A 22708-nucleotide genomic window follows, 5' to 3' on the forward strand; every position below is an offset into this window, starting at 1 on the left:
TGGATCACACCACATCTGTCGTAGTTTATTAGCTTACCAGATGAACTTTGAATAAATGTGAGTTTCAAGGGAAAAGAAGTTTTACTGATGGTCATTCTACTCTGTTTTCAATGCTACGCTTTTCATTTTGTTTAGCAAATAGCTTTCCAAACTTTGTTGTAAAATCTGAAATAAAATGTTTAAATAAAATTCATATCTATGAGACCATTATAAAATAAAAGAAAAACAGTATGCACAATTGACAGCTTTGAAGTGTTTTATTGGTAAAATAAAGTAATGGGGAACTGATATGGTTGGGGGGTATGGTTCTTTATCCTCTCTCCCTAGGGTGTCATCTGACCATGACCCAGCTGTAATCACAAGCATGGAGAGTTCCAACACGTCTCTGCATGACTCCTCAGGGTTTTGCTCCCCAAGTCAATTCTACATGGACCACCACCATGTCATAGTCATATCTGTCAAGTGTCTTGTGACATCAGAGATCTAAACACATAAAAGACAACTCAACATAATCCTATCCTTTTTAATGATTTAACATACTGGTTGACTGGGGACGCTAGGCTGTGCACAAAGGCCCCTTTTCAGTGGAGATCTATGAAGAAAAGCTGATGTACATGCAGTACAACCAACATATTTTAAGTTATAACATTGGCAGGCAAAATAAAATTAAAATAAATTTTCCAGTATTAAAACAGATGAGACAGTACCAAATGGATACAATTTAATAGGTTTACTAATGATTTTTTTTCAATAACCCACAGTAGTTCTTCAGACACCTGCTCTGTAGATGGCCTCTAACTGAAAAGGTATGACAGTTAGTTTAGCCGCTGAAAACTTGTGGAAGCCACACCACGACTTGAACATAATGCATCATTCCTCAAGCAGATGAGTCTTAGAGTAAAAGTGTTACTACCTATCTCCTTGAAAAGTATACACAGACTTGTACATAGCAATCTGATCACTTGCTGAAAGCAATGCATCAGTGATCTGTACTACTCAGTTCTACATACTAAGAGATGATTTGTTGTTAATGACTGAGATGCATCACTGCATGAATCCTAGCACATTTAATTGTTGGGAGTCACCACCAGTGAGAATTTTTTTTTTCAGTTTACCTAATTAGACAAAAAACGACAAAGGTAAGTATACATACCTACAGATGTTGGCATTTCACCCCACTGTAGAACCACATCTTTAGTAATACGCCCATATGTGTTGACGTAGACTCCTTCGTCTTCATAACAAACCAGCAACTCCATCCCATCTGTGTTTGGCAGAATAATAATGGCATGAGGCTGAATACTGCTCTGGATCTGTAAAAAGAATACGTAACAGAAAAACATCTTGGTATGCCATACTGCTAAAAAAAAAGTGAATAACTGCTCAAAAATGATTCCAACAAATCCACAAATTAAGCCTTTGTCATCCCTATATTCCATTTAATGTCAAATACACATTTTCTATGTGAAAGAATACATTGCTAAACTTTAAGTCTATAACACATCTAAGCTAGAATAAGGCAATGTATGATATTCAGAAATACAATCATGCATATATTTTTAAATACATTTTTGACCCCCCCCCCCTCCAAAACAGCAATCAAGTCATGTCCTCAGTCACTGTACATGCTCATTGCTCCCGGCTCCTGCCATCTAGAGAGGGGCGAGAGCCATGGACCATGTGAATCGTCCTCGGTGAGGTTTAATTATTTCTGGTCTTCCTAAGAGTCCCCTTCTCCATTGGCTGACAGACAAACTGCAATTTCTGGCAATATCAAACTATTTGTAAGTGTGCATGTACAGACAGATGATATTTTATTTATTTACATTTGTTAACAGAGTAGTATCCGACTGGGCAAGTAGCCTGTTTTCAGAGGAGACCTGGGGAGAAAAGCTCCAAAACAGTTACAGTTAACATTCCAGGATATTATGAACATGAAAATTATCAAAATATGCAATTAACAAAAATACATAGGAGAGGAAATAAAATGTAATCATATACTCCAGCACTGGCGAAAAATGTAATTAGCAATATCCATAGGAACATACAGTAAATGTACTTCAGAGAAACAGATTCTGAGTATATGCAAGTCAGTTTGAAAAAAGAAAAAGAAAAAATGAGAGTATAAGTACTAGGTGCTAAATGTCCTTAAGAGAGGTATATGAGAGAGGAGTTGTGAAGTGATAGGAGAAAGAAACTAGCCAGGAGCAATACAGGGGCAGAGCCAGTTGCTATTGAGATAATCCTTTAGGCTTTTTTTAAATCGGGACAAGTTGGGATCAGTTTGGATGTGTTTGGGTTTGGGGTCCAGTCCTTAGCTATTTTATGGGAGTAGAGGGAGTCCCCATGACAGTTGAGACTGCGTAACTTTTAGCATTATTCTTATGGAAGACCTAACAGATCTGCAGTTATAGTTAGGCTGGACCAGGCTTGAGAGTGCTGGGCAGTTGCTGGGGTTGTGTATGATTTTATGGGCAAAGATTAATTGGTTTAGTATTAACAGGTTGGGAAGTTCCAGCCAGTTGAGTTGAAGAATGGAGCAATGATGGGTTTTATGGGGATGACTGGTGGAGAATTTGGCTATTTTGTTGTAGCAAGACTCTAGGTAACTAAGGTTGGACGTGCGTAGGTTGGTGAAGATATGACAGTAGTAGAGGAGGGTAGATAGTGAGATCTTGCCGTGGCTAATCTGGCTTCACATGTAAGGTATGGTTTGGCCCTGTACTTGGCTGCATTGTATTCATTTATTGCCAAGTTCATACAACAGAGACCCTATGCATGAGATCACAGTAGCAGTTCTCCCAGTAGGTGCTTCAAATGAATGTCTCTCTTCCCCCACCGAGGGTGAGGCAATGTCAACCACTTTCTCCTAACCCTTCTTGGCCGATTCCACAACAATCCAAGTCATTAGTTAATTTATTTATTGACATCTGTTAACTGGGTTTATCCAGCTGGGCCAGAGAACCATTTTCAGTGGAGACCCGAGGAGAAAAGCTCCAGTTACAGACAGTATACAATACATAAAAGTTCAGTTTACAATACATAAAAATTCAGTTTATAATGCATGAAATTGCAGTTTACAATACACACACACAGAAATTCACAGTGTTAGATAAGAAAATGAGCAAGGTAAATCATATCAGTAGATGTATACACAAGAGTTAAACTCTGAAGTGCAGTCAGGATCAGTGTGTGTACTGCCTGCAACTATTTGGGATACAGAATAAACTTAATTTCCTAGCAGAGTTCATAGAAATACTACGAACTCTATTATACAGCAGTGCACTACGCACCAAGGGGTCGGGGAGACTGCACTTGCAGAAACAAAAGTGCAGCAGTGTGCATCAGTCCTTTGAGCAGCAGGCATGACACCTGGCCATACAGTATGCATCCAGCAAGTTCACATGTGCACAAGTGCACAAAAACACAACACGCACTATGAATCACTATGAGGCCAGGTTAATATGTAGGACAGAACAATGCAATTCGTGAAATTTTGGAACTGCTTTGTCTTTATTATCCCTTCATGCAGATTACTGCTCATTTGCACTTCATTTGGGAGTTGTATTCTGCAAAAGTGATATCAAAAATAAAGTCCTGGAATAACACTCGCCCTCAGTTTTACAGACATACCTAAAGCACAACCTTGCACATCAGCACATTTATACTACCACTGCCAGTACTGCTAAACAGCTAGCTGTGTTTTAAAGGAGCACAATTAATTTAAATATGACACATCAGCAACCTGCTTAAGCAAAGTAGCAAATTACTGCCATACCCAAACTGCACAGAGGTTTCTAATACCTTTATTTTTCCATGTACTATCCCCACCTTAGTTCAACCCATGTTTCTGAGTGTCACCCAATGTTAAATACTCTGGAAAATGAACTATCAAATCCTTCTGACTTTTTGTTTTCCTCCTCCTTGCAGGTGCCCAACTGCACCATAAGTAACAATAATCTGCAGCTATGAAATTGGAATTCAATGAGTCACATTTTACAAAACACAACTGATCAGTAATATTATGGGTCTTCAGCATTTTTCAGCTATATAAATGCAAAAGCTACTAAAAAATTAAGTAATGTCTCATGCATTACTCTACAAGCTTATTCATTTTTCATTTTTTTCAGTATAATATTTTTCAACAAAGGCCTAAAAAAGAATAGTTGTGTAAAATCTTACCATAACCATAGATGTCCTTCTGTATTCTTTCTTTTTAAAGGCTGCACCAGCTTTTAGGTGGGTTAGATATGGGGAACATGGGAGAGTGTGCGCACACTAACCTGGCCATAGCTTCACCAGTATGGACCAAAGGAAATTTCCCCGAAGTGGGTTTGGCTTTTAAATTTGAACAGCTGCGTGAGGAAGCAATGAAATGAAGTTCCCAAAGTGCGACACCACTTGTAGGAAGCCTCTCCAAGATCACCTGCTAATTGCAAGCACTCTTGTGTTGGCATTCTGTAACTTTCTTTTAGATTTCTTTATTGATATGAGTTGTGACTACTTGAACAAACTGCACAGTATTCCCACACTCAGGAGTGGTTATAATTATTGTTTTCTGTTGTAGCATTTTCACAGTTTAGAAACTTTAGTTGTTTCTATGTCGTTCTGTTCATATGCTGCAGTATGCATTACATGAGGGAGTTCACCTCCGGTTGACTTGTACATCCGGCCGTTTTACCAAAGTTAAATTCTACTGCGAAGGTACATGCGTCGGCCTGCATCACTATGGCATACGTCGGCCATAAACAGACGTTGGGACTAAAGTGGATGCCAGCACGCACCTACCTCGGAACTAAATGCTGTCAAGCACCAGCCTAAAGGAAGTATCTCTCCCAAAAGTCAAGCAAGTATCGGGGGGGGGGGAAGGCAGGGGGGATCTATGGTGCATCATACAGAAGAGGACATCTATGGTTATGGTAAGACTTTACACAACTATTTACGTCTTTCTATTCATATGCTGCAGTATCCATAACATGAGGGAGAATGCCAAAGCTCATGCAACAGAAGGAGTGGGAGGAAGAACAGAGACATTTTCCACAAATCCATGCAAAATAGCCCTGGCAAATCCTGCTCTGGACCTGGAAATGGTATCCAATTTGTAATGTTTGGTGAAGGTGTGAACCATGTAGCTGCCTCCAAAATGGAAGCTGTATCCAAACCTTTAAAAGGACACAGCCCTGATGGAGTGTGCCTTAAACGGAAAGGGCAGGCTTTTCACATTGACTTTGTAGCAGAAGGTAATGGCTCTAGAAATCCAGGAGGAAACAGTTTGCTTGGAAACAGGATGGCCCAAGGCTCTTGGGTGATAGGAAATGAATAGCCTGTTGGACTTACTGATGGGATTGGTCTTAGCCAAATAATATCTGAGCTGTCTGTGCACATCTAAAGAGTGGAAGATCCTTTCACTAGGGGATTGTAGCCAAGGAAAGAAGGTAGGGAGACTGATGGCCTGATTCAAGGATAGCTCATTCACTACCTTGGGCATAAAGGTTGTGTTCGTATAAAGGCAAACCCTGTCCCAGTGGAAAGCTGTGAAAGGGGGAAATGCCATTAGGTCCTGCAGTTCTGCGACCCTTCTGGCTGAGGTGATACCTGCCAGGACAGTTTTCCACGTGCAGAGTGGTAGAGAAGAGTCCTTAGCTGGCTCTAAGGGAGCTAAAGTAAGCTTTTCTAATAAACTATTAAGATCCCAAGGGGGAGGGATTGGTTTTTCCTTGGAGGTCTGATGTGTAGAACCCCTTCCAGAAAAAGCTTGACTTCCAACGTGGAAGCCAGGGGAGGAGTCAAAGGTACACATGCTGAGATGGCAGATAAATGTACGTTGATGGAAGAATATGGCAAGACACTTTTCCTCAATTCACACAGGTAAGACATGACCACTGGTGGCTCCACAGACAGTGGTTGTAAGCTATGTTTTAGAAAACAGACAGAAAAACTCTTCCATTTGGATAAATAGGATTTTCTACTAGTGGGTTTTCTGGCCTCCAGCAGAACTTGTAGCACTTCCTCATTGTAAAGGTGTCTAAAGGGAATCAAAGCCCTATCCCCCACAGGATTAAGCTCAGGGTGAATATCTGAGATTGTATGAGAGTTCCCTTTTCCTGTGTGATTAGGTCCATCCTGAGGGGTAACTTGTGGTGACTGCCCTTGACTAGATGATAGAGAAGGGGAACCATTGTTGTCTTGGCCAAAAGGGGTCACCAACAAGATTTTTGGTTGTTCTCTCTGAATTTTCAGTAGAAATTACAGAAGAGGAAGAATGCATATGCAGACATCTCCTTCCAATGAAAAAAAAGAGCGCCCACCTTCCAAGCCCCAGGGGAGTGTATTTTGGTGCAGTATTTAGGAAGCTGTCTGTTCACAGAGGAGGCAAACAGGTGTACCTGAGGGGTACCCCATCAATGGACCAGGTCCAAGAACACATCCCTGTGTAACATCCATCTGTGGGATTGAGTCATGGACCTGCTTAGCGAGTCTGCCATCACATTCTGAGCTGAGGGGGATATACACTGCCAGGAGAGAAACTTGGCTCTGCTGTGCACTCTCCCATGCATACAAAGCCAATCTACAAAGGATGTAGGACAGTGTCACCCCCCCCACACACACACTTGCTGATGTACCAGAGGAAGTACAGTTGTGTACACTTACCATAAATGTAGATGTGCAAGTGTATTCACTGTTGCAGTCATCACACTTGGGTTATCTGCCTGCAGGTAGCCCACAGTCGGCTCAAATACCAGAGACTTAGTATTTCTGCATCGATTGCTGTCACTCCAGGACTGACGTCAGGTCGTCAGGGGTATAAAAACAGGCAGCCGATGCCATTACATCAGTTTTTCTTGCCACAAACATCAGGAGGCCCCCAATAGGGAATTAAGCTATGGTGGAAAAATCACCACCAGTAAAAAGTAAATACCAATACCAATATCAATAACCCTGCAAGGAGTGAGTAATATACACAGAGAGGACAGAGAGAAGGGGGCTAGACGAAGGGAAACCAGGACTGCATGTAGATGTTTGAGTGAATACACTCCAACATCTACATTTATGGTAAGTGTACACAACTGTACTATGCTCTTCGTGTTTCACTGTTGCAGTCATCACACTTGGATTGATTCCCAAAGCTGAAGAAAGGGTGGAGGCAGTCAAAAAGAGTTTGGGCTGGCTAGAATGCCTTGCAGGACTGCAGTTGCAAAACCCGCCCTGGATTTGGAAAATATAGGCAGGTGGTAATGCTTGGTGAATGTGTGTACGGAACTCCAAGTAGTAGCCTCCAGAATGTCCCTGGTAGGGACTCCCCTGAGGAATGCTGTAGAGGTAGAAGTTGCCCTAGTGGAATGTGTTCTGACCCACGAAGGGGTTGGTTTCCCATTGTGTTTGTAGCAGAAATGGATACAGTGGGCTATCCATTTGGAAATTGTCTGTTTTGAGATGACCTTGCCCTCTGTCCATGGTGCAAAACTGAGTAATAACTAGTCAGATTTCCTGAAGGGCTTAGTCCTATCCAGGTAGGATCTGACCTGTCTGTGCACGTCCAAGGAGTTCAGGATTCTTTCCCCTTTATTTTGAGGATTAGGGAAAAAGGTTGGCAGATTAATGGATAGATTGGTTGAGAGCCACACTGGACAACACTTTAGGCATAAAGGAAGGATTAGTCCTGAGGGAAACCCTGTCAGCATGAAAAATAATGAAGGGATCCACAGCCATCAGTGCTTGTAGCTCAGACACTCTTCTAGCTGAAGTGACGGCCAGAAGCAGTGCTGTTTTCCAAGATAGGAATTTTAACTCTGCTGATGCTACAGGCTCAAAAGGGGGTAGCGTGAGCTTTTCCAATACAAAGTTAAGGTCCCAAGCAGGGGTGGGTGCTCTCCTTGGTGGCCTTAAGTTATTTGCCCCTCTCAGGAACTGTTTGATGAGATGGTGAGAGAAGAGGGGTGGCTCAGTGTTGTAATGAGCCGAGGTGGCAGAGGCATGGATCTTAATGGAGGAGAAGGATAAGCTTCTGTGCAGTAAATCTGCTAAGTAGTCCAGGATTAGAGGTAGGGAGGGCAGAGTTGTCTCCTCTCCTTTAGATTGAATCCAGGTGCAATACCTCTTCCACGTATCAGCATAGGATTTCCTTGTACTGGGTCATCTGGCTTCCAGAATGATGTCCAGCATCTGCTTGCTTAGGCTGGTGATGGGGGGGAGATTTCAATGAATATGTCAGGCTGTAAGATTCAAGGTTTGCAGTTGTGGATGCAAGATCTGCCCCCCCCCCTGAAGTGAGAGGAGGGTCGGGCTCTGGGGTAGGTGCCAGGGTGGCACCGGTGACAGGCTGCGCAGTAGTGGGTACCAGTGCTGGCATGGTCAGTCCAGGCCAATCAGGATTGCACTTGGTCTGTCCTGTCTTATCTTGAGCAATATTCTTCAGAGAAGGGGCAGAGGGGGAAATGTACAGATTGAGAGGTTTACACACTGGAAGGATCCACTTTCCAGGCCCTGCTGTGAGGTGTCCTGGTGCAGAATTGGCTTTGCTGGTGATTGCAGGGTAGGCAAAGTGATCCACCTCTGTGGTCCCGCACTTCTGAATCAGAAGGCTGAAGGTGCTGGGCTCTAATTGCCATTCGTGTGGGTCTAGGAGATTTCTGCTTAAGTCGCCTGCCAGTGAGTTTTGTTTGCCTGCCAGGAATTGAGCTTGCAGATGGACCTGCATGTCCAAGACCGTGTTCCACAAGGCCATAACTAGCTTGCATAGTGGTAAGAGTGGGTTCCCCCCTGCTTGTTGATGTACCACAACTGTGGTGTTGTCTGTTTTTATTAGCAGGGATCCTGGTGAGAGTAGGGATCTGAAAGCTGTTAGAGCGTGCTGAACAGCTAGCACCTCTTTTTGGTTGATGTGCAGACGAATCTGACTTGGGCTCCAGTGGCCCTGAATGCACTTGTTGTCCAGGTGTGCCACCTAGGCATAGTCTGATGCGTCTGTGGTTAGGGTTTGAGCAGCGTGGGGTTGAGTAAAGTGAAGTCCCTTGTTGTGGTTGCATGCTGCTGCCCACCAAAGAAATTCTGTCCTTAGACAAGGTATGATAGAAAAGACAGTTTCCAGGTCCTGAGAATGTTGGCATCAAAGACTTAATTGCTGATTGAAGTTTTCTCATATGCAGTCTGGTATATGGAATTAGTAGTATGCAAGAGGCCATGAACCCTAGGGCCTGCAGGATTTTCCTTGTGGATAGCTGGGTTCTGGTGGCCATTTGCGTGAAGTAGCCTGTCAGATAGGCTTGTTTTTCTGGAGTAAGGAATGCCATCTGGGATGCTGTGTCCAAGCTTGCTCCCAGGAATGTAATCTTTTGACTGGGGACTAGTTTTGATTTATTTTCATTGATAGTGTACCTCAGGGAGGTTAGAAGGTTTTTTACAAATGTCAGGTGCTGCAAAGTACAGTTGTGTACACTTACCATAAATGTAGATGTTTGAGTGTATTCAGTGTTGCAGTCCTAACCAATGGGTTATCCGGCTCCCGGTAGCCCTCGATCGGCCAGAATACCAAAGGTAAGTAAAAATGACTGCTGTCGGTTGTAAAGGGCATCAGGGTGTCCGATACAAAAGGAAGCAGCTGACATCACTTCCTCAGTCTTTCTTGCCATAACAGTCAGAAGCCCCCAGAAAAAGTACAGTTTTGTACCTACCATAAATGTAGATGTTCAAGGATCCACATTGCTGCAGTCATCACCTATGGGTAGTCCGCTGTCCTCGGTCGGCCCGAATACCAAAGTGTTAGGCTGGCGTCGGTCATGGTCGCTCAGAGCTGACGTCAGTACGCAGTAGTACTTAAGCGCATGACCGATGCCATATCCTCAGTCTTTCTTGCCCCAGATGTCAGAAGGCCTAAAAAGGAAAGGCCATAGCCAAAAAAGAAATATCCAACAACCAACTTAAATAAAAGAATCATTATCCCAAAGAAACACAGCAACCCCAAACTATAGAGGGGAAGGAGGGAGGGAAAATTGGACTGCAGCAATGTGGATCCTCGAACATCTACATTTATGGTAGGTACAAAACTGTACTATGTTCTTCGTCTCACATTGCTGCAGTCATCACCTCTTGGTAGAATCCCAAAGCAAAGGTAAAGGGAGGCTGGCCAACTAAAAAGCATTAGGAGCTGCCAAAATGCCCTGTAAAACTGCAGTGGCAAACCCAGCCCTAGACTTAGAATAAAGAGGGAGATGGTAATGTTTGGTAAAGGTGTGCACTGAACTCCAAGTAGCTGCCTCCAAAATATCCTTAGTAGCTACCCCCCTTAAAAAAGCAGTAGATGTGGCGGTTGCTCTAGTGGAATGAGGTCTGATCCCCACAGGAACATCCTTCCTATGATGAGAATAACAAAAAGCAATACAATGACCAATCCACTTAGAAATAGTCTGCTTAGAAACAGCCTTCCCCTGTGAACCCAAAGCAAAAGAAATAAATAACTGTTGAGTCTTCCTGAATTCTTTAGTTCTGCTCAAATAATAGAGTAACTGCCTGTGAATGTCCAGAGAATGCAAGATTTTTTCCCCTTTATTCTGGGGATCAGCATAAAAAGTAGGCAAATGAATAGACTGGTTCAAGGCCACATCAGAAATAACTTTAGGCATAAAAGTAGGGTTGGTCCGCAAGGACACCCTATCCGTATGAAATATCAGGAAGGGTTCAACTGCCATGAGAGCCTGTAATTCAGATACCCTCCTAGCAGACGCAATGGCCAACAAAAAAGCAGTCTTCCAGGACAAACACTTCAACTCAGCCGTAGCTGCAGGTTCAAAAGGAGGTAAAGTAAGCTTTTCCAACACAAAATTGAGATCCCAGGAAGGAGTAGGAGCTCTACGTGGGGGTCTTATGTTTTTTGCCCCTCTAAGAAATTGTTTAAACAAAGGGTGAGAAAATAAAGGAGGGTCACAATCATAGTGAGCAGAAATGGCTGCAGCATGAACTTTCACGGAGGAAAAAGACAAACCCTTGTCTAATAATTCAGTAAGGTACTGAAGTGTAAAACTCAAATTAGGCACTGAGACATCAAAGCTCTTTGCTGTGCTCCAAAGAAAAAATCTCCTCCATTTATCAGCATAAACTTTTCTAGTACTAGGCCATCTGGCTTCCAAAATGACATTCAAAACTGTTGAGGAAGCGGAGACCCCCCCTGGTCTAAAACAGAATACGCCAGGCTGTCAGATGCAGGGACTGCACCCTGACATTGAGAAAATGATTGCTTGCCTGAGACAACAGGTGTGGAATTTGTGGCAAAGGCCAAGGGGGCTCCTGTACTAAACTCCTCAGCAGAGGATACCAGTGCTGACGAGGCCAATCTGGTGCTGTTAGAATCATGCAAGGCTTGTCCTGCCTGACTTTCAAGAGTACCTTGGGAAGGAGAGGCAGAGGAGGGAAAGCATAGACGTGAAGGTTGTTCCAACTGAAAGATAGAGCATCCACTTTCCAAGCTTTTGGGTGAAACATCTTTGTGCAGAATTTTGGCAGTTGGAAATTTAGTGGAGAAGCGAACAGATCTATGTCTGGAGTTCCCCAAGCCACTGTCAACTGTTGGAATACGTGAGGATCCAATTTCCACTCGTGGGGATCCACAATTTGTCTGCTCAATACATCTGCTAAGGAGTTCTGTGCTCCTGGCAGAAACCGTGCTTCAAGAGTGATGTGCAAACTCAGAGCAGTCTCCCACAAAATCATAGCTTGTCTGCAAAGAGGGTAAGAATGGGTTCCCCCCTGCTTGTTGATGTACCACATGACTGTTGTGTTGTCTGTTTGAATCAACACCTGTCCTGGTTGAAGTAGATCCTTGAAAGCCATCAGGGCAAATTGGACTGCTAACATCTCCTTCATGTTGATATGCAGATGCTGTAGTCTGGGAGGCCACGTGTCTTGAATCCATTTCCCATTGAAGTGTGCTCCCCAAGCCAGGTCTGAGGCATCCGTCGTTAAGATCTGACTCGCCTCTGGTCGGGTCACAGAGAGTCCCTTGTTTAGGTAACATTCCTGAGCCCACCACAAGAATTCCTTCTGGATGCAAGGTATTATCTGAATGACAGTGTCCAAATCGTGGCAGTGTTGAGTCCATACATTTTTGAGATACCATTGTAGCTTCCTCATATGCAATTTGGCATTGGGAAGTACCAGAATGCAAGATGCCATGAACCCCAAGGCTTGAAGGACTGTCCTTGCAGTCAGCCTGGACATTACTGATAGTTGCTGGAAGTATAGGTGAAGATTTCTTTGTTTGTCCGGGGTCAAAAAAGCCATCTGAGAGGCTGTATTCAGTCTCACACCCAGAAAGCACATGTCCTGAGAGGGTACTAGACTAGACTTTATTTCGTTCACAGAATACCCTAGGCACCTTAAAACTGTCATTACATACTGTAGATGTTGAAGTAACTTGTCTTTGTCTTGAGCAAGAATGAGGCAATCGTCCAAATAAGGATAAATTTGTATTCCTCTCAGTCTTAAGAAGGCTATCACTGGAGCCAGTACCTTTGTGAACACCCTGGGCGCAGTAGATAAGCCAAAGGGCAATGCAGAGAACTGATAATGAAAAGTACCAGCCCGAAAACGCAGGAACCTCCTGCAGCTGGGCCTGATAGGAATGTGAAGATAAGCCTCTTTGAGGTCCAGAGTTACCATCCAGTGATCTTTGCCTAGCAGAGGCAGAAGTTGCTGTAAAGTTAACATCTTGAACTTTGGAATGTCTAGGTATGTGTTGAGAATGGACAAATCCAGAATTGGTCTCCAAGTGTTTCCTTTCTTTGGCACAAGGAATAGGCGAGAATAAAACCCTAGGCCTACTTCTGACTGAGGTACCACCTGGATTGCCCCCATTTGCAAAAGCAAAGAAATCTGTTTGTGAGCCTCCAGCCTTTGCTGAGGAGGTACATCTGACATGCCTTTGAAAGGAGGGAAGGTGTGAAAATAAAACTTGTAACCTAGATTTTTAATGTCCAACACCCATTTGTCCTGGGTGACCAAAAGCCAGTTTTGTTTGAATAAAGCCAACTTTCCTCCTAGAGGAGCTGCCAGGCAGGAAGAATCTGGCAGCTGGAGATACAGGTCATTTGGTCTGTTTACGAAAAGGCTGACCCCTGCCCTCACCAGAAGATTGTGCAGGAGAACTCCAACTCCTAGGCCTGAAAGAACCCTGAGCGTGAGCTCTACCCCTACCACGTCTAGACCTGCCCTTAGACTGAAAATCGGAAGAAGGGTAAAACCATCCTTTTGCAGGCCAATTCCTGCTAAACTTAGGGGGCTGCACTTGCAAAAATTCCTTATCCATCTGCATGGACTTAGCTTTGTCTTCCATCTTGCACTTGCAAAAATTCCTTATCCGTCTGCATGGACTTAGCTTCGTCTTCCATCTTTTTCAAAACTGACTCCACAGGAGAACCAAAAAGAACTTCAGATTGAAGGGGAGCATCCAAAATTCGAGCTTTAACATGCTCTGACAAATTTTGATCCTTAAGCCAGGCATGCCTACGAATAACTAAACCAGTAGCAGCCACCCTGGAAGAAGCCTGAAGAGCATCGAAGCCACACTGCAAAGAATGCTTACCAACCTGATCTGAGGCATGAACTAAGTCCTGCAATTCCTTACACTCTATACCCTCAGCTAAAGCATCTACCTTAGATTTCAACTGACTTAACAGAAAGTTCTGATACTTCAGCATATGAAACTGGCAATTTAAAGCCCTCATAGCTAGCGTGGAGGAGGTATACACTTTTTTACCCCACCTATCCAAAGCTCTAGCATCTTTATCCAGAGGTACAGGATTCTTAACTACAGAAGCCCTGACACCCTGAGGTCCTTGAATAATAGTTTCCGGGTCAGCTCTAGGACTCTTATACAAATATTTATGAGCCTCTGGAACTCTGTAATACCTGTCTGGCTTGACAGGGGCTGGGGGTAAAGAATCAGGATTAAGGGAAGCTTCAGCAAAAACATCGTGAACAACATCTAAAACAGGGGGAATAGCCAAAGGCCTATGCTGTGGCAAAAACAAAAATTCCCTAAGCCTCTTACGAGAATCTGAGAAATCCTGACCTTCCCACTTGAAATGCTCCCTCATGGACTGCAAGGTTTCAGAAAAGGAAAAATCCTCTGGAGGAGAAGCAGAAGGACAGGAATCCTCTGCCTCCGAATCAGAATAGGGAGGAAAATCCTGAATATCCTCAGCTGAAGACTCAGAGTAATCTGAGGAATGCTCCAAACCCTCTAAATCTGTCTCCACTCTAGGCCTCTTCTCTGGAGGGGGCATAGAGCCCCTGATTAAAGTAATCAAATCCTCTGCCATTTTTAACACATGTTTTTTAGGAACAGAGCCCGAAGAACTTGGGCTGATGCCTGTACCAGAAAGACCAGGTCTAGCTTTAGCAGGGCCTTTAGTAACAGAAGTAGAAGGCCTAATCACCTTTTGTAAGGATGGAACCACAGAAACTTGAGAAGCCTGACCTAACTCCTGAGAGGCCAAATCCTGTAATATTAAAGGTTCCCCCTGTGATTCAGCCGAGACCTCGGCTGGATCCACAGATTCAACCGTAGATTCCATAGAACCGCGTCCGCAACGGACGACTCATCCTGCTTAGACTTTAACAATTTATCCTTTCGCTTTTTTGTGGTAGCGGGCGTCGGAGGATCCGACGGCATGTTGTAGTTACACCGCTTACCGAAAACAAGCCTAGCACAGTCTAGTCTGCGTTTAATGGTGCGCTTATTAAATCTAGCGCAAAAGCGACACCCGATTACGTCGTGCTCAGGCCCTGAGCAAGGAATACAGAGAGAGTGATAGTCCCTATGAGGTATCTGTTTCCCACAAGAAATACAATTATTAACTTTTTCTGACATCCGGATTAACTGAGGCAAGAAAAGACAAAAATATTCCCCAACGGGGTACTTAGCCCAACTGGTCTTCGGTCTGAAACTCGAAAAACGAAAATTTCAGGACGCCGAACGGCACTTGCAAACGCTGCTTCTGCTTCGGACCATGCGGCAAGAAAGACAGAGGATATGGCGTCGGTCATGCGCTTAAGTACTACTGCGTACTGACGTCAGCTCTGAGCGACCATGACCGACACCAGCCTAACACTTTGGTATTCGGGCCGACCGAGGACAGCGGACTACCCATAGGTGATGACTGCAGCAATGTGAGACGAAGAACATCAGGGCTTAAACTAAATTTAGCCTGTACCTTATTAAAAAAGAAAAGTGGGAAAGAGGGAGGGAAAGCAGGACTGCAACAGTGAATACACTCAAACATCTACATTTATGGTAAGTGTACACAACTGTACTATGTTCATCATGTTTCACTGTTGCAGTCCTAACCAATGGGTTGATTACCAAAGCCCAGAGAAAAGGGAGGAGGAAACAACAGAATCAAGGATTGGAGATAATGCCCTGCAGAACAGCGGTGGCAAACCCTACCCTGGCTCTTGAAAACAAAGGCAAATTATAATGCTTTGTGAAGTGTGAACAGAAGACCATGTGGCAGCCTCCAAAATGTCTTTAATAGAGACACCCCTTAAAAATGCTGCAGAAGTGGAAGCTGCTCTAGTTGAGTGGGTCCTAACCCCTTGAGGAGGAACCTTGCCATGAAAGGAATAATAAAAAGTAATACAATGAGCAATCCATTTAGAAATGGTTTGCTTAGAAATAGCCTTGCCCTTGGCTCCAGGGGCAAAGCTGACCAATAGCTGTGCTGATTTCCAAAGGTCTTTAGTCTTGTCCAGGTAAAACCTGAGCTGTCTCTGCACATCAAGAGAATGTAGGATCCTTTCACCTCTATTTCAAGGATTAGAAAAGAAGGTAGGAAGGTGTATGGACTGTCAGGCTAGAAACCACCTTAAGCATAAAGGAGGGGTTGGTTCTCAGAGAGACCCTATCTGCATAGAAAATAAGAAAAGGCTCCACAGCCATCAAAGCATGCAGCTCCAAAACCCTCCTTGCTGAAGTTATAGCCAAGGCGGTGGCAGTTTTCCACAAGAGAAACGTTAACACTGTAGTGGCAGCCGGCTCAAAAGGAGGAAGAGTGAGTTTCTCTAGAACAAAATTAAGATCCCAGGCTGGAGTAGGCGCCCTTCTGGGAGGTTTTAAGTTGCAAGCATCTCTGAGAAACATTGGCGGACGAGAGAAAATGGATTGTTCAAAAGAACAATGAGCAGAAATGGCTGAAGCATGGATCTTGATAGAGGAAAAAGAAAGACCACCCTGAAGCAAATCAGCCAGGCATTCCAGGATCAGAGGAAGGGTAGGCTGAGTAGATTCCCCTCTAGCCTGCATCCAAAGAGAGAATCTTTCCCATTTGCCAGCATAAGACTTCCTAGTGCTAGGCCTCCTGGCCTCCCTCAGCATGTCAACCACCTGCTCTGAAAGGGAAGAAGAAAAGGATGGAGTCATACAATGAGCCAAGTTGCCAAATGGAGAGACTGAAGATGAGGATGTAGAATGCTTCCCCCTTCCTGAACCAAAAGATCTGGCTTCAGAGGAAGATGCCAAGGAGGAAATTGGGAGAGACTGCGAAGCAGTGGATACCAATGCTGCCTGGAGCTATGAGAATAGTCCTTGGTCATTCGTCCCTGATCTTCAATAACACTCAGGGAAGAAGAGGAGGGAAGGCATAAACTGACAGCAGCGTCCAAGGCAAGGACAGAGCCATCCACTTTCCAGGCTCTGCTGTGATGCTGTCTGGTGCAAAAAAGAGGTAGAAGATGGTTGTCTGGAGAGAAGAGATCCACTTGAGGAGTGCCCCAACACTGAATAATGCTGTAAAAAAATGCTCTGTTCAGCTGCCACTTGTGAGGATCCAGAGCCTGTCTGCTCAACTGGTCTGCCAAAACATTGAGCCTTCCTGGAAGAAGCTGAGCAAGGAGATGCAGGCCCAGGGATGCTGCTATGGACCAAAGATTCGTGCTCTGTCTGCACAGGAGGTAAGAATGAGTCCCTCCCTGCCTGCTGATGTACCACATGACTGTGGTGCTGTCTGTCCTGACAAGCAGGGTCCCTGGAGAAAGAAGATTCTTGAAAGCTAGTAAGGCCTGCTGAACTGCCATCATCTCCTTTAAATTTATGTGCAGGTGCATCTGCTGGGCATTCCAACTTCCCTGTATGCATCTGCCATCCAGGTGAGCTCCCCAGGCGTAGCCCGATGCGTCTGTGGTAAGAACTTGAGTGGCCAGGGGTGGGCGAAAAGGCATGCCTTTGTTCTGTAGACAGGCTGTTGCCCACCACAGAAACTCTGTCCGCAGACATGGAAGCAGAGGAATGATCACATCCAGGTCCCATGTGTGTTGACACCAAGTGTTCTTGAGGTACCATTGCAATTTCCTCATATGCAGTTTTGCATATGGAATCATGAGAATGCAAGAGGCCATGAATCCCAGAGCTTGCAGGTATTTCCTTGCAGGGAGCTGGGACAGGCTTGCCAAGTCCTTGAAGTAAACTGAGAGAGATGTCTGCTTCTCCTGGGTGAGATGTCTCATCTGGGTGGCTGTGTTCAGACTCCCAGGAATACAGGCACCATTTTTGATTTTTCCACGTTGAGAGTGTAACCCAGAGAAGAGTCTTTACAAATTCTAGATCCTTTAACACCTGTTCCTGAGAATTTGCTTGAATTAAGACAGTCGTCCAACTATGGATAAATCTGAATTTTCTTTAGCCTGCAAAAAGCAATGACTGGAGCCAGGCACTTTGTGAAAACTCTGGGAGCAGTAGATAAGGCAAAGGGCAATGCAGAGAATTGATAATGTTGCTTGCCCACCCTGAAACAAAGGTATTGCCTGCAACTTTCCCTGATAGGGATGTGCAGATAAGCTTCTTTGAGATCCAAAATTACCAGCCAGGAATTATTTTCTAACATTGGCAGCAACTGATGCACAGTGAGCATTTTGAACTTTGGAATTATCAAGAAAGAGTTCAGGATGGAGAGATCTAGGATAGGACGCCAGGTGCCTTCTTTTTTTGGAACTAGGAAAAGTCTGGAATAGAAACCCTGGCCTACCTGCTGAGCAGGAACTGAATTGACTGCTCCCAGATGTAACCGAGGCAAAATTTGCTTTTCTACTTCTGTCCTTTGGTTAGGAGGAGCGTCCAGGAATCCTTTGTTTACTGGAAAGGTGTGGAAAGAAAACTTGTACCCTAGGAATACAGTTCTGAGTATCCATTTGTCGTCCGTGATGGTGGCCCAGACATTTGTAAAAAAAGGCCAACCTTCCCCCTAAAGGACTCTCCAGGCAGGCAAGAACAGGCAGAAGCTGGACAGAGTCATTGAGAATGTTTAGATTAAGATGCAGGCTTAGAACATCCTGCCTTGGAAGAGGAAGCCTGCCAATGCTTAGACTTTTGAGGGGTAGCCACCTGTCCCCTGGAAGATTTGTAACCTCTAGTCCTAGAACGGCTCTGTCTGCTGGTATCAGGGAACGTCAAACTCTTAGAAGGGAAATTCCTGCTAAAGCGAGGAGGCTGAATTTGTAGAAAGTCTTTAACTGTCTGCATAGACTTGGCCTTGTCTTCCATCTTCTTGAGCACTTCCTCTGCTTTGCTGCCAAAAAGACTGTCCTTATGCAGCTTAGCCTTAACAGGCTCTGGAAGGGGCTGCTCCCTGAGCCAAGTGTGCCTTCTAATAACAGCGCCAGTAGCTGTAGACCTACAGGAGGCTTCTAGAATGTCAAAACCACAATGTAAAGAATGTTCATCGATTAGACTGGCAGAATTTAGCAAATCTTGCATATAATTACTCTCTGCCAACTGAGGCACACCTGCTATCCTAGACTTAATAGCTTCCAAGGTGTGCTGCTGGTACTTAGTAGACCTAATAGCAAGAGTGGCAGAGGTATAAACCTTTTTACCCCACCTATCTAGGTTCCTGGATTCCTTGTCAGAAGGAACAGGATTTTTAGTAACAGTGGCCTTAACTAGGGCCTTGAGAAATAACCTCTGGATCAGCCAATGGATTCCTGAAAAGAAACAAATGAGAATCAGGAACTCTATAGTACCTGTCAGGTTTCCTGGCAGCATGAGGAACCGAATTTGGAGTCAAGGAATTTTCCAGAAAATCATCATCAACCACTTCCAACACAGGTGGAATAGCCAAAGGCTTATGCTGAGGCAAATCCAAAAACTCCCTAATCCTTTTCTTAGAAAGGGGATAATCCTGACTTTCCCATTTAAAATGTTCCCTGAGAGTATTTAAAGTATCACCAAAAGAGAAATCTTCTACAGGAGAAGCAGAAGGGATGGACTCTTCTGCGTCTGAATCCTCAAAGGGAGAAAAAGCTTGAGAAACAACTTCATCAACAGAAATGCTAGAAGTATCAGAACCTGAAAAGGACAAAGCCTCAGGAGAGATATTTCTACCTCTTTTTGAAGGAGGAGGCTGAGAACCCCTAATAAGAGTCAAAATGTCATCAGCCATTTTAACCATTTGAGAATGAGGGGAACGAGAAGAAACTGGAGCCTGCTACTTCACAGGTTATGACTGGTTGATTTACCTGCAAATCTAAAGTACTTGGGAGGTCTGGCAACCGCTGAAGTTGCAGCCAAAGTCGTCGGTATGAGCTTGCTGTCTGAACGAAGGTCTCGGACACTGAAGTCAGCTTTGCGGCTCCGGATCCAGCTGAAGAGGCAACAGGCAGAAGGTCAGAAGGCAAAATGGAAGCCGGAGGCCTGGGGGCCACTGAAACGGTCTCAACAGAGGCCCGCGGTTGAAAGTCTGCAGGCTGCAAAGGCGCCTCACTGGCTACCACATGACTGACAGTCAACCTAACATCATCAGAGGACTTGACCTTCAGAAGTCTGTCGCAGTCCTTATCTTTACGCTTCTTGGGGATATCCGAAGCCTGAAGACCAGCAAACGCCATACAGACAAACTTAGGCCAAACTCTAAAATGCTTAGCTAAAAGCTTAGCCCGAAGACGAACAGAAAAAAATTAAATTAGATTAAAGGAAGCACAAAGATCACAATTAGGAACGTCGTGGTCAAGGCCTAAACAAACAATACAATAGGAATGAAAATCTCTATGGGGGATCTGCTTTCCACAGGTAAGACAATTATTAACCTTTTCTGACATTCGTTAAGGCAAGAAAAGAGGATCCCCAATGGGGTACTTAGCTGTAGTTGACTTCAACTTTGTAGTCGGAAACAAAAAAGGCAAACTGCTGACTGGCACTCGTGCAAGAAATGCTTCTGCTTCGGGCTCCGCGGCAAGGAAGACTGAGGAAGTGATGTCAGCTGCCTCCTTTTGTATCGGACGCCGTGACGTCCTTTACAACAGACAGCTGATATCATTTTTACTTACCTTTGGTATTCTGGCTGATCAAGGGCTACCGGGAGCCGGATAAACCCATTGGTTACAACTGTAACAGTGAAACAAGATGAACATCAGCATTTCCTGACTGTCTGCCTGAATCAGGAAGTCGTCCAAGTATGGGTAAATTTGAATTTTTCTCTGTCTGCAGTAGGCAATGGCTGGAGCCAGGCATTTTGTGAATACTCTGGGAGCAGTGGATAAGCCAAAGGGAAGTGCAAAGAACTGATAATGCACAGATCCTGCCCTGAAGCATAGGTATTTTATGCATGAGTCCTTAATAGGGATGTGCAGATAGGCTTCTTTTAGGTTTAGGGTGGCTAACCAGGTATCTTTGGCCAGCATAGGAAGAGCTGCTGAAGGGTGAGCATTTTGAATTTTGGAATCACCAGGAAGGTGTTTAGAATGGAAAGATCTAGGATTGGGTGCCAGGTGCCCTCTTTTCTGGGTACCAGGAAAAGTCTGGAATAGAACCCTTGACCTATCTGTTCTGCAGGAACAGGCTGAATAGCCCTTATGGAGAGCAGGGATTGAACTTGGTTTTGTACCACTGGCACCTGGTTTGGAGGATGGTCTGGGAAACCCTTTTGAGGTTGGCAGAGAGTGGAAGTAAAATTTGTACCCCTGGGATACAATGTTGAGGACCCATCGGTCTTTGGTGATGGAAGTCCAGTTTTTTGCATGATGGGCAAGTTTTCCTCCTAGGGGCATGAGCAGTTGGGCAGAGGTGGGTAATGGAGATGAGAAGTCACTGTGAATTCCTTCCATAAAGGGGTGGCTTAGCACTCCCTGTTTTTGAAGTGGAGGCACTCCATTGCTTAGATCTCTGCATACCCTGAGACTGTAGTCTGGGGGGAGGTCTGTTTCCCCTGGGTCTAGTTTGAGATGGCCTAGAGGGGGCTGGAAAGGACCAATGCTTCGAGGGGCAATGCCTACTGAATCTAGGAGGTCGTACTTGCAAGAAATCTTTGACTGTCTGCATTGGTTTAGCTTTTTCTTCCATCTTTTTAAGAACCATTTCTGCTTTGGTGCCAAACAGATTGTCCTTGTTCAAAGGAGTGTCTAGTAATTTTGATTTGACATGATCTGGCAAGGTCTGCTCCTTAAGCCAAGCATGCCTTCTCAGTACAGAATCAGTGACTGCTGCCCTGCAAGATGCATCTAGGCGTCAAAGCCATATTGCAAAGTATGCTTGCTGACTTGGCTTGCAGAATGCATAAGTTTGTGTAATTCTTTATTTTCTGCACAGTCCATAAAGGTAGCTAATTTTGGCTTAAATTCCATGATATGTTGTAGGTACTTCAGCATGTGAAACTGGCAATTCAAAGCCCTAATGGCGAGAGTTGCAGAGGTGTATACTTTCTTACCCCATCTGTCTAAACCTCTGGAATCCCTGTCCAAAGGGGTGGGCTTCTTGGCTGCAGTTGCTTTGATACTTTTAGGCCCCTGGGAGATGATCTCTGGGTCAGCAGTAGGATTTCTGAAAAGGAATTTGTGAGAGTCAGCAACTCTGTAGTACCTGTCTGGTTTCCTAGGAGCAGGGGGTAAAGTATCAGGTGCTAGACTGGATTCCATAAAGACATCATCCACAACATCCAGGACTGGGGGTATTGCCAAAGGCCTATGTTGTGTCAAATCTAGAAATTCCCTGAGTCTCTTTTTGGATTGAGGACAGCCTTGGCATTCCCAGTGGAAATGCTTTCTTAAAGTATGTAAGGTTTCACCAAAAGAAAAATCCTCTGGAGGAGAAGCAGAGGGTATGGATTCCTCTGTATCTGAATCCTCATAAGCAGATAAAGGCATGTCTTCATAATCAGATACCTCAGAGTCGTCGGATTCTTGGTCTGTTAAGGCTGCTGGGGACAGGTGTCTTTTTCTCTTAGCAGGGGAAGGCTGGCTTCCTCTAATTAGCATAATAAGGTCTTCTGCCATTTTAAGCATTTGATATTGTGGCAAGGAAGCAGATGCTTGAGTTTGGGTTGTCGTTTTGTTAGGCATAGCTCGTACTCTTGGCCTTAGAAACTCGGTGGTTTTAGACAGAACTGAAGACATGAAAGAAGTCATCGGTTTGTGTCAAATATTGGTAGTACAAAGAACTTCCTCAGAAGCCGGTGTCTGTTCAGCAGCTCCAGACACATCCAAGGTAGAGACATCCGCAGGTTCCGTAGTTGAAGAGTCTCACGGCATACCGGACTCCGAACGTGTCTTGGTAGAGGCCTGCGAAGCCACTGAGGCGGGCACATCAGGGGCTGCGAAAGCACCTCACTGAGTACCGGCAAACTGGCGACTAGCTTAACGGAAGGGTCATCAGCAGTTTTGGACCTGTGCGGTCTGTCTCTGTCTATATCCTTAGGTTTTTTCAGAAGATCGGTAGTCGGATGGCTTACCAAAG

General features: G+C 44.6%; 1 protein-coding gene across 1 annotated transcript in view; it reads right to left on the bottom strand.

Annotated features, from left to right (window-relative positions):
- The window catches only part of MAP4K4 (mitogen-activated protein kinase kinase kinase kinase 4), a 3343981-nt gene that overhangs the window by 201257 nt on the left and 3120016 nt on the right, over positions 1-22708 (bottom strand). Inside the window, exon 30 of the mRNA XM_044071965.1 lies at positions 1154-1313. Coding sequence (XP_043927900.1) covers positions 1154-1313 — 160 coding nt within the window. The remainder of the gene's footprint in view (positions 1-1153; positions 1314-22708) is intronic.

This window comes from Protopterus annectens, chromosome 5.part0, assembly GCF_019279795.1.
Source record: "Protopterus annectens isolate FY-2018-M chromosome 5.part0, PAN1.0, whole genome shotgun sequence".
NCBI classification, from domain to species: domain Eukaryota; kingdom Metazoa; phylum Chordata; order Ceratodontiformes; family Protopteridae; genus Protopterus; species Protopterus annectens.